Below are 12,550 nucleotides of genomic sequence, written 5' to 3'. Positions count from 1 at the left end.
ATGCTCATTCACTGACCCAACTTCCTTAAATTCACGATAAATCAAGGTTTGTTTTGAGAAATGAAAACTAGTTGGGGTCTTAAGTTGGAGTAATGTTTCATGCATCAAAATGGTCCAAAGAAATCTTTGGGGGAAAATTAGGAAGAAACTTTAACTTATCTTAAATAATAAATGCTGACTTATTTTCATAATAAATGCTGACTTATCTTCAAGCTTTCAACAAGTATTTTTAAAAGAAAAAATTTTTCTTTTTATAACTACAGCTGTTCATTTAGATGAAACAATGCCTAGAGTTGCACTGAAGACTCTAGAAAAATAAGCCATATTAGAGAATTTATATTTTAAGACTCCTAATACAAAGTATTTTTAAAACAAGAAGTCAGGATAAACTAGCAACATAATTTAAATCATGATAATTTATTCTAAGGGTTTTTACAAAATACCTTAAGAAAATTATACATAGGAAGTACAATAAAATTGACAATTTATATTCTAATTAAAAATTTGTAGCAAAGCATATCTGTGACTACTTTTACTCTGTGTCCATATAGTAAAATTATAAGAAAAACGCTCAATTATATGCAATATTTTAGCAAATTGTTATAAAATACAGACGCCATCCCTTTTAGCACAAATTAAGCCAAAATAAGCCAAGAGCTGAATTCCATATGCAACCAGTAGGTGGCACCAAAGTCCATTTGAGATTGAGAAGGCGGGGTGGGGTGGGGCAGGGTTTCTCAAGGCAGATTTATGGGCAGTAAAGTCAGTCTTGCTGCACTAAGATGAAATTCAATGTCTTATTAGAGGTTACCAAGTAATTGTCTTATTATGAAGTTCTCTGTCATCGCTGCTGTTTTCCCTCTCTCCACCCCATCCCAGGAGTCCCTTTCTGTCGCTTTGCCATTAATCTTCCTATTTATATGCCCAGCAAGCATCTTAATAACCAAATTGCAGGCCACACAGTAAGGGTGACTTTTTGGTGACTTTTTCTTTGGTGTAGAAGCAACAGTTCAATTTCCCTAGCTTGTTCAACTATCGGATGTTGGCATCACACATCCCGTTGCCACTGTTTAGCTCTCTTGAGCCGTGCAATCAAAGCAATGCATGCAAATTGACTTGGGGATGCTTGCATAGCAATCATTAGTGACAAAGGATGAGGGTATTTGTCCACAAGGTTGGAACTCTCAAGCTCAGCTCCACCTGGGAAGTAGTTTTTGATGGCGGAATCAGCTGAGTGGAATCATTTGGAAATCTTGGCAATCAGAAGCATCCTGAGGGGCAGTGTTGCTTCAATCCAAGTGTTGGGAGAATTCACCATCTTCTCCCAGAGAGCAACTTCCTCGGAAGTAGAATCCATCCAATCCACTTCAGTCCCGTAGCTTTTTCCTGAAAGAAAGTTTTATGTTTGCAATTATGTTTTCCACTGTGGGCCGGGGAGAAAGGGAGTTAGTCATTCCCCAATTATAACCACCATGGAAGACAAGGAAGAGTTCGCACACACCTGGAGAGCAGATCTGGGGCATTAAGGAAGAACTAGTTTACTACCACGTGGCTTCATTATTTCAACTCTCATGGTTTCCAGATGGTGGCTCTCCACATGAATGTAAAGGCTGGGTGTTGCCTTTTTCCGGGGCATAGAGGAGTTCATGTATTGGGTTACAGACGACGGTAGAGCAGTGGTCTTCAACCTTCCTAATGCTGCAACCCTTCAATACGGTTCCTCAGGTTGTGCTGGCCCCAACCATATGATTATTTCACTGCTACTTCATAACTGTAATTTTGCTACTGTTAGGAATCATAATATAAATATCTGATATGCAACCCCTGTGAAAGGGTCCTTTGACACCCCCCCCCCCCCCCCCCCGAGATGGGTTGAGAAGCACTGTGCTAGATGATTACCTGCAAATACTGGCTAAAGTTCCTTGCCTGAAAGACTCAATTTCATAACTTGCCTCTGTCATTAGCTGTTATTTATTTATTGTTATTATTGTTGTTGTTGCTATTACTTGAGGATATTGGTTCCTTTGGGATTATTATTAACTGCCTTGTGGAACTGTTATAAGGAGTAACTCTAATAATCTAAGTAAATCGTCGAAGACAGTGATGAGATGGTAGTCACTATAATTGTTCAAAGCAGACTTTTAGCCATGTTATTTGTGGGAAGACACAATTTTTCCTAGCTTGTTCAACCATATTCTTGAATGTTGCATCACACTTTGTGTTGGGCACACCTCTTGTCATTGTTTAACTCTCTTGAGCCATGCAATCAAAGAAATAAATGCACGAGGATTGACTTGGACATTCAGCCTACGACTCATTAGTAGCACCAGGTGAGGATATTTGTTCACGAAGTCAGAACTTTCAAGCTCAGATTTTGGAACCTGCCAGCGGTAACTTAAGTTCTACAAGGGCAGCTCCTGGACACTGCTGGTCCTCTTAGCCCAGAACCCTTGGAATACCAATGGTCTTTCCCTCACTGGTTTCAGTACATGAAGGACTTTAGCATCTCCTGGAGAGTTTGGCTCATAGAGAAGTAAACTTGTAACAAATGTTACCTGTTCCAAAGCCGATCCGGAGACCTCCCAGGAACTGGTTGGTTAGTTTATAATGGTCCCAGACCGTGAGTTCTACACAGGCTTCATTCAGGTCTTCAGGCCTGAACCCATCGTACACCATGGTATGGTTGAAGACAGGGTTGGTGGTTTTTCCTACAGCTCTTGTCTTCTGGCGACTTTTCCTGCTGGTGTCTGGAAGGATGGTACTACGAAAAGAGAAAGTAATGTGAAGGCATTTTAGTTAAGAAAGTGAACATTTATGCTGGCAATACACCTCAGCACAGCAATGGGATAGGCAATGAAGGATAAAAGGTATGGAAGCCGACTGTGGTGACTCACATTATAATCCCAGCACGCATCAAGCTGAAGCAGGAAGATTGAACTGAGTCTTTTTTTTTTTTAAAAGGACTGGTAGGGAGATAGCCACTGTCAGTGAAGTGCTTGCCTGGCAAGGGTGAGGGCCTGAGTTCTATCACTAGAACCTGCACCAAAAAGCTGAGCAGGGTGGTATGCACCATCAATCCCAGTACTAGGAATTAAATAGTCTCTGTAGCCACACAGCCTCGTTGGTGAGTACCAGGCAGATGAGAGATCCTGTCTCAAAGGAAGTGGATTGTGTTCATGAGAATGATACCCAAGTTCTCCTCTGGCTTTCACACACACACACACACATACACACACACACACACACACACACACACACACACACACACACAGAGAGAGAGAGAGAGAGAGAGAGAGAGAGAGAGAGAGAGAGAGAGAGAGAGAGAGCGAGCGAGCATGTGGAGAGACTGTGCTGGTAGTTTAGTAAAAGTCATGGGAAGATGTATCATGCTGGAAAGATTGGGCACAAAAACAGCCAAGTTGGGTTTGAACCCTGACTCTGAGACTTACTGTCTATGAATTCCAGGAAAGTCACTCAACTCAGACACTCAGTACACTCAGACTCAGTACAACTCAGACACTGGCTTCCTCAGTACAAAGTAGGAATGGTGATGATGACTTTGTAAGAGTGACATTAGAATTAACTAACATGCAATACACACAGCTCAGTTTAAGTACTTAATGTGGTAGGAATTGCTGGAAGATTCTTAGAATTTGGCACAGATGAACTGGAGATGGTCATGCCAAGTGAATTGTCAGACTCAGAAGACATAAAATTGTGTGTGTGTGTGTGTGTGTGTGTGTGTGTGTGTGTGTGTGTGATGAAAGTGGGAGCAGAATTGTCTAGGAACACGGAATAAACAGAAGGAAGGGAAGGAGGACAGAAATACTCAAAGTACATTATGTACTTGCATGAAAACGTCCTTACATAATTTAACACAATGAATACATGCCAATGGGAAAGAACTAAAATTAATTGATCAATTGATTGATTGAAAAATAAAAACACTCTCAAGCTCACAAAGCCTTTTTATAAGTTTGTAATAGACATGAGCCTCTTCCTATCTCATTGTCCTTTTGATTTATATTAAAGCATTGATTAAAAATGTAAAAAATAATCATAGTATACCTTATAAATATAAAAGATAATTTGTATACGTTAAAAATAAATGAAGATAAGAAAACCAATGGAATAAATGTAGAAAATATGCCATATGATCACAACAGTAAACTTCATATACCCAAAAGGGATAATTACTACATGTTAGAAATTTGGCTGTAACTTCAGCCCTGCTGGTTAATATTTCCTCAAATCAGTAATTTAAAAATTTAGAATTTCTATGTATTCCTGATTGTCAACCCAAGGAACTAATGTCATACAAAATTGAAAAGGAGAAATCTCTTCAATTTGCTACATTTGACTCTGAGAATAAATAATTTGACAGTTTTGTAATCACACGTGTCTCACTTATGATAATAATAAATGAACACTAACTTACCACACCGCTCAGAAAGAACAAGAAGTCTGAGAGTGGTCTCTGAATGAGAAACTGACCTGAGCTGAAACATCATACCAGCTAACACCTAGGCAGAGCATGCATGTGTTTAACAAGCAATGCTGTACCATATCCTCCTAAACCTGTGTCACATTTATCTCAATAGGAACAACTCATCTTCTAGTAGCATCTCCATAGACAAAATTAGAGCTAGACAGTCACACTAACATCTATTTAGCTACTGTTTACTAGACACCAGTCAATTGTGTGCATAACAGAGAAGAAAGTTAGCTGCCTGAAAACTCAAAGTGTCTTATGTGCTAATTCCTGGTTGGGACTTGTTTGGCTAATCACTCTCAAAGTGTTTGCAATCTGATACAAATAGGCAAAAAAAGAAAAAGAGAGAGAGAGAGAGAGAGAGAGAGAGAGAGAGAGAGAGAGAGAAAGGAAGAAAGAAAGAAAGAAAGAAAGAAAGAAAGAAAGAAAGAAAGAAAGAAAGAAAGAAAGAAAGAAAGAAAGAAAGAGAGAGAGAAAAAGAAAGAGAAAACCAAAACAAACCCTTGGCAAACAAATCAAAAACATAGGAAATAAGAAATCCTCTCTTGTTCACTAAGGAAATAAGTAGTGTGATATCCAACATTAAAATTTTGGTAAGCAAGCCGGGTGGTGGTGGCACACACCTTTAATCCCAGCACTTGGGAGGCAGAGACAGGCGGATCTCTGTGAGTTCAAGGCCAGCCTGGTCTACAGAGCGAGATCCAGGGCAAGCACCAAAACAACACAGAGAAACCCTGTCTTGAAAAGGAGAAGAAAAAAAATTGCTAAGCTATTTTGTACTAAGAACTTCCCCTAGCAACAGACGTACCCCAGAAGATATTGCACATACGAGTCTGAAAAATCTAGCTTCATTTTGCAGGCATGATCTCGATTTGATTTGAAAACCAAATAAAGCCTTGGGAGTTGATAGCATAGACTCCTGAGTTTGATATCTCTAATAATCTATGGCTGGTGAGTGTTAGCATCGCTGACACTGAGAATTGATACCAGCTAGCAAAGACAAGACAACAGGAGAACTAAAGAAAGTCACGGCATGAATGTTCTTACCATTTAACGAAAGAACTTAGGTGGCTCCCCCTCAGCAGAGGCAAATCAAGGCATTCCTTCACCCAGATGTGGACTTCTCCAGTTGTAGGAAGCTTTTTGCCTACAATTGAACAAGGAAAACAAAATGTGCTGCCATTTCTTTTTGGAAAAGATGTCACCTTGCATATGGAATAGCACAAGGAAACAAGCTAACGCTTGGTGGTATTAAGTTGATTAAGGTTATAGACATTCAACTGTATGCTTCTTAGCCTGACTGTCCTGAGGTCAGATAGCTCTATAAAAACAGGAGCTGCTGGCAACAGACAGGTGCTGAGAGAGGGAGAGTCAATTTTGTTTAAGGATGTGGCTCTGGTTAGTTGACACACTCTAGAGGTTAAAAGGTCATACAGTCAAGAAGAATGCCATCTGGGAGGAGTTGGGAGAGAGGTGAATGTGATCCAAATACACTGAGTAAAATTCTGAGAACTAATAAAAAATGAGAACAGCCATTCTGGAGAGTGAAAACATTCACGTTGCTTCCAAGTACAAAGCGTTTGTCATTCTTTTGGGGTTTCAGTTGTTTCAACATCAGACCTCAGGGGTGTGGGTCATCTGTTCACAGTTACACTCAAAACATCTCAAGACAATGCCTAGCCCTTCCAATACCATTGCCAGTGCAGATTGAGTGTAAAGTGACCGAACTAGAAACTGGCTAAAGGATAGCTTTCTCCCTGTCATGTTAGAAGTCCTTACATATGTAATGGGGCTAATGAACACACACATGCACAACTATTAGTGTCATAGACAACTACTAAGATGTTGGCTTAGTCTGAAGGTGCTGCTAGACTGCTTGCACATAAACAGAGGAACACTATTGGATTTCCCTGGGTGGTTTAGTTGTCAACTAAACCATACTCCCTGGGCTATAACCACATCCATAAAGTGCTCATACTTAGGAGTGTGTGTGTGTGTGTGTGTGTGTGTGTGTGTGTGTGTGTGTGTGTGTACACACACAAGGAATATGATAAATAATTTATGTCCCGTGGAAAATTATATCTATACAGGAGAAATGTGTTGGGGGAGATTTGTTCAGGTTGATTGCTCCAAGACCACCAATGAAGCTGACCTCAGTTCAGAGGGTGAAGTCCACATTCAGCTGACCAAGTGGACCATCGAGTTCTCTGGCTGACTAAGAGGAGAAAGAAAGGCACACAGGGAAGGAAGAGGAGGGGTCAAGGGGTTGCACACTCCTTTAGATTGAGGAAGTAGAAAGGGAAGATTGTGTCTAGGTCGCTCTGTGGATTTCTCAGGTTTATTCCCTAATATTTATCCCTGAGTTTTATCTTTCAACAAATGATTAAAAAAAAACCCAATAGAAATTAATTTATAAATTAATTTTATAAATTATTAATTAATAAAAATGAAACATGGTGTAAAATGTCAAGCTATTACCACAATGCTCTAGAAAACAATGTGCTTAATGAGTGCTAACTCAGTCAGGAAAAGCTTTGTGGGGCTCAGACTCCATCTAAGACTCAGATCGAGGAAGGGAAGGGAAATGTAGGGAAAAGCTCCTATGGGAGTAAAAACTAAGACAAGAGAAAGTGCATCACCACACATGATTCCCTCAGCCCTCACCACCAAGTCACAGTGAGGAAAATTAGAAACGGCATTTCCATGCGTGTTGACCTCAAGTGACAAGATACAAAGTTATATGTAAAAAATCTGCCCTTTGAAAAGATCTAGAAGTAATAGAATTATGGTTGGGCAGCAACTTGGCCTAAAGATATGCTTTGCCTGTCCTTCATCTTTTTTTTTTTTAATAAGTAAAGACAGCCTTTGTCTACTTCAACCTATGCCTGTACCAGCCGTTATTCCTTTCCTTAGCAGCTTTCCTTAGGCTTGGTTATCGAACATGTGAGTTCGCAGCTCCTGACTTTAACAGCTTCTGTCTTCCTACAGCTTCTTGAGGACAATTTGATTGGAAAATGAATTGTTGGCAAGGTCTAACACTCATTTCCTGCCAGTTTTTTGGGGCTTGTTGTACTGGCTGGAGACCTAAGGCCCCAGTGCCCAGGCTGCAATCAGTAATCAAGACACAGAGCTTTATCTCCTAATGAAACTAAGAAGGGAAGATCAAGGAGCTCTGATTTCCTAGGAACTTTCTATGAATCCTTTTAATTCCCACCTGGGAAAGGAACTCGAGTTCCTTCCTTATCACGACACTGTCAACAGGCCCAAATTCTCACTCCAGCAAAGCCCATTCACATGGTACAAACACCAGCATTTTCCCCAGGACAAGGGGAAGTCAAAGCAAGGGCTAGAAACTGGAAAAGACGGAACAAAAAATTTCCTCACAGAAATGGAAAGTAAATTGATATTTCCCAAGCTCTGGGGTAGGGGAAGGGTTTGCTGCAATTTAAAGGATACAGTGTTTTTTATAGATGAAAAAGTTCTGGAACTCTGCTGCACAGCAGTGTTAGTATAGTTCATATTACTGAGTTATAGACTTAAATGGTTAAGACAGTAAGGATTATGCATTTCTTACTATAAGAGAAATAATGAGATTTTTCTAGTTTGAAACTATGGTTGACTCCTTTGGTCCGTACAATTATTAACTTAGCATGTTTGCTCAGGAATTCATCTTTGAAAATGTGAGAGAACCCAAGCCATCTCTAGAGAGCAGAGGGATAAGTAGAGGGTTTGGCTGTAAAGTCATCTCATACCTGGACTTGGCTCTGGAACATATTGGAGAGCTAGCTTCATTTCACCTCTGTTTTCTGTCTCCAGGGCAACTGGTGCTGTCTGAAAAATAAAGGGATGTTAGCAGGTATAAGAAACAGGTTTTTTTTTTGTTTTGTTTTGTTTTGTTTTGTTTTTTTCTAGCCTGGTGGTGAATACTCTGTTACAGGACTGAACCCATCCCATTTCTGGGACTATGAATCACTCGTGTGCTCTGAATTCAGTTTTTCCCCTGCATCCTCTGCACAATTATTTTTATAGCTAAGAAAAGTTGTTACCTATCTTTGACAACCGTGCAACATACTCAGAAAACATTTCATGGACTCTGCTCTCGTGTGCTTTTCCTCTGCTCTCATAAAGCATTCTGGCCAAAAGCAGCTTGGGGAGGAGGGGGTTTATTTCATTTCACAGGTTTCAGTCCATTCCATCATTGAGGGAAGTCGAGGCAGGAAACGCAGCAAGGAAGGAGCTTCTGCAGAGGGAACTTGAAATAGAAACCATGGGTGTCTGCTGCTTAGCCTTTATCTTCACCTGGACACAGACCTAGAGTCACCGGGGAAGAGGGCCCCTCAACTCTGTCCATGTCTGTGAGGGGTGTTCTTGATTGAAGATGGATGTAAGAGGGCCCAGCCATCATGGATGGTGTCATGTAGGTGGGCCTAGGCTTGCTAATCATGGTGCTGGAGGAGCAAGCCAACATGTAAGCAACATTCCTCCATGGTTTCCGCTTCGGGTTCCTGCTCTGTTCAAGTTCCTGCAGGAAGCTCAGGTGAGCCTCAGCGAGATGAGGGAAAATTACACTGAAACTCATTATAATAAAATTTCCAAAAGTCAAAAGACAAAAAAAGGGCCTAAAATCTGAAAGAAAAAGCTAAGACATAACCTTCTAACAAGTTAAAAGAAGAAAAAGATTAATAGGCAACTTTCCGATATAATTACAGAAGTCGGAATACGGAATGACATTGTAAAAGTGCTCACAGAGACCATTTTTCAGCCTCACAAATGAACAAAAATGTCCTTCAGAGAGAAATGTGAAGAGGATGTCATGAAGCAAAGAAAGCCAGAAAGGTAAAAGTAACAGAAGTCCCTGGCACAAAATGTAACTCCACAGAAAGGTACAGGCAGGGACCATCAGGTCACACAGGATGGTCATCAGGTGACCATCCTATCCTGACCGTCAATAACCTCTGATTTCAGAAGTTAATTAGAATTGGGCCTTGTGAGGACTTGGGTGGGAGATAACAAAAGGATAAGAAGAAATAGGAAGTAAACCTGGTCAAACCTAAATGAGTGTTTCTGTACTAAAGAGTTACCGCGCGGAAAATTAAATACAAACATCATTAAAATGTGACTGAAGATATCAGAAAAGATGTGGTCATTAGTAAACGGAGTAAAATACTTTGATTCTTCTCATTGGTCTGGACATGGTAGAAGTCCTAAACTGTATTAGACACATCTTCTTTCCTGTGCTGGGGATCAAACCCAGGGCCTTGTGTATGATAGGCAAGTGCTGTACCCCTGAGCTGTATCTCCAGCCCTAGAGTAGGCATTTTTAATTCAAGGATAAATATTGTTAATGAAAAAAAGAAACTATGGCTTCTGTATTGATGGAGGGAAAAGAAAATTATGAGATAATTGATTAATCTTCATAGAAGCAATTATAAAAATAAAAATAACATAAATATTAAGACATTAGATTTCGCTGGGCGGTGGTGGCCCATGCCTTTAATCCCAGCACTCGGGAGGCAGAGACAGGTGGATCTCTGTGAGTTCGAGGCCAGCCTGGGCTACCAAGTGAGTTCTGGGAAAGGCGCAAAGCTACACAGAGAAAACCTGTCTTGAAAAAACAAAACAAAACAAAAAAGACATTAGATTTCTATCCTAACACATTCATAATTATATTAAGTACAAATAAATTAAATAATTCAGTTAGAAAAAATATTGGAAGTTGAATATGATGGAGCATGCCTATAACGATGGCAACTGGAGGCTATGTTAGGCTAAAGGGCAAGTTCCAGGCTAGCCTGGGCTATATAATAAGACCCCGTCTCTAAACAAAACAAGGCACCTTCTTCTCAAGGGACAATCTCATCATATGCTAGGCTAAAAGTCTGTGTCAGATGTCAAAGGACTGGAGCATTTAAACAGCCTTGAAGACTGAAGTCAAACATTTGCATTGAACGATTTAAGTTCTCCATATAATTTAAAAAACTCTTTCTTTACCAAATATACAAAGGAAATTCAATCCTCACTTCAAATGATCCCAAGCTCCACACTGGCACTGTGAGGTAAATGCAACCTGGCTCTTGCCTGAAGACCAGATCCCACAGCGACCCAGCCCACCAAGAAGGAACTCAGAACCTACCTTCCTCTTGAGAGGGTACCACTTGAGCTGCTTGTTCTGTTTGCTGTCCCAATCCCATGTTTCCAAGTCAAGTTCCACCTCCCCCAGGAAGCTGTTGCGCTTAAACGTGTCCCGATGCCAAACGGACAGGTTCAACTTCTGTGTCTTTAAAACTTGCCTTTCAATTTTATACTGCAGTGGAGAAAAGAAAATGAAAATGGTGACTAGCATTGCCTTATGCCAAAGTTATGACACAGAGATGAGAAGTCATCTGTGAGGATCCAAATTCCTCATCTGTTTGGTTTCAGGTCTCAAAGCTTACAAAGGCATTTTACTCTCAGTGTCTGATTTCAAAGAGCTATAACTCCCATCTTTCACAAAAGCGGATGCTCTCCCCTCTGCTGGAAAAGGCAGACCAGGGCTCAAATATCATAGCTAGAAATAGCTTTCTAAAAACAAAAGTCAATTATTCAACCTTTGTTGGATGCTTTTACACTAGATATATCACAAATCAGGTTCATTCTAAAAATACAACTCAAACCGAATCTACTTCTGTTTTTCTACCTAAGGACAAGGACTGAAGTTTTTTCCTTTTGTTATTTTGAGAGAGAGTCTCATTTAGCTAAGGCTGGCCGGAACTTCCTACGTAGCTGAGCATAACCTTGCATTCCTCTTACTTCCTCTCCAAGTACTCAGATTGTAGGTGTGGACCACCATGCCCTGCTACACTTCTTTACTGAAAACAGTTTCAGGTTCACAGAAGAATTAAGCACAAGGTGCAGCCCCCATATACCATCTGCCCTACAAACACACGCCCCTCATTATTAGACAAAAAAAAAAGGAAAGTTTTTTTTCTTAAAAAGTAAATTTGTTTTTTCCAACCTCACATGGTTAAGTAGAAAGGATTTAGTGATCTACCAGTTTTTCATCTCAAATTAAGTCAACTCTTGATTATATATAATCATGGAAGGAATAATAGTACTTCAATCTAAAAATAATCTCCACTTGGCTTTGTGACATATTACTTGAAGGTCCATTTTGGTTATATCAGACCTACCATTCCCTGAATTTACCATTTAAGTTAGCTGGCTTTTCCTGAGTATAGGGTTGAAGCAGTTGACCCAGAACTAGCTAGGGGTCCTGGGACATGTCACAGTCAAATGTAATTACAAACTTGTATGAATCTACAAATGGCTAATTCAGTGTCACTTAACTGCTTCTTCCCCTCTTCCTGGAGGATTACCAAATATCATAGTTTTCAGAAACAGAGAAGAAACACATCTCTTACTTACAACTTTAAAGGGCTTGTTAATCATGATAGCTATCACACAATGTGACATGTAGAAAGAGAAAGAATGTAGATGTATGAGCTAGGCAAATTTCCACTCATCAGTCCATCCACCCATCTTTCCAATAAACATTTTTTTGGTGGTGTTGCCTACCCTAAACACTGTGCTGCAAATCAGTATTAAATGTCTAATGTGAGGCATTTAATGTCTAGTCTGTGATTCTCAAAGAGGGTATATGAGTATCATTATTTCCTTTTCACAAATACAAAATCATCATTAGCCTCATTTCTCAGATCTGGGGTGCAGTGGTGTAATTTGCCCAAAGACACACAGTCTATACACATCACAGGATTAGTCCTTGCCCTCATGGAACTTAACATTTAGTGTCAAGGTTATGGAATTAGTGGACATCAGAGGAATTCCGGTTGCTAAGGAAGAAGCGTTTAAGAGTAACTTAAGACAGTCAAGGAAGGATTGGGAGCAAGTCTATCACAGAAAATGTAGGCGTGTAAGAAGATGAACTTCCACTGAATTACAGAAAGGCACACACGGTGACTGGAACAAAGATTAGGAAAGTTGAGGCTGGAGTGCTGACATTTTCAATACAGACACTACCCAAGCAGCCATGGCTATTTCAATGCCCAAGTCACCACTGAA

The 12,550-nt window shown here is 40.1% G+C and overlaps 1 protein-coding gene across 18 annotated transcripts in view; it reads right to left on the bottom strand.

Moving 5' to 3' along the window:
* Positions 1–398: 398 nt before the first annotated feature.
* Sytl2 (synaptotagmin like 2) overlaps positions 399–12,550 on the bottom strand; it is a 108,463-nt gene continuing 96,311 nt past the window's right edge. For all 18 annotated transcript variants that reach the window (XM_042279261.2, XM_076547089.1, XM_076547118.1 and 15 more), the window contains 5 exons: positions 10,626–10,796; positions 8,245–8,323; positions 5,540–5,639; positions 2,556–2,761; positions 399–1,386 (listed from right to left, as the gene is read on the bottom strand). In XM_042279261.2, coding sequence (XP_042135195.2) covers positions 1,241–1,386; positions 2,556–2,761; positions 5,540–5,639; positions 8,245–8,323; positions 10,626–10,796 — 702 coding nt within the window. In that variant the 3' untranslated portion in view covers positions 399–1,240. The remainder of the gene's footprint in view (positions 1,387–2,555; positions 2,762–5,539; positions 5,640–8,244; positions 8,324–10,625; positions 10,797–12,550) is intronic.

This window comes from Peromyscus maniculatus, chromosome 1 (assembly GCF_049852395.1).
Source record: "Peromyscus maniculatus bairdii isolate BWxNUB_F1_BW_parent chromosome 1, HU_Pman_BW_mat_3.1, whole genome shotgun sequence".
In the NCBI taxonomy this organism is placed as follows: Eukaryota; Metazoa; Chordata; class Mammalia; order Rodentia; family Cricetidae; genus Peromyscus; species Peromyscus maniculatus.
Note: the sequence above shows the minus strand (reverse complement) of the source record. Positions and strands in the feature narration are given on the sequence as shown.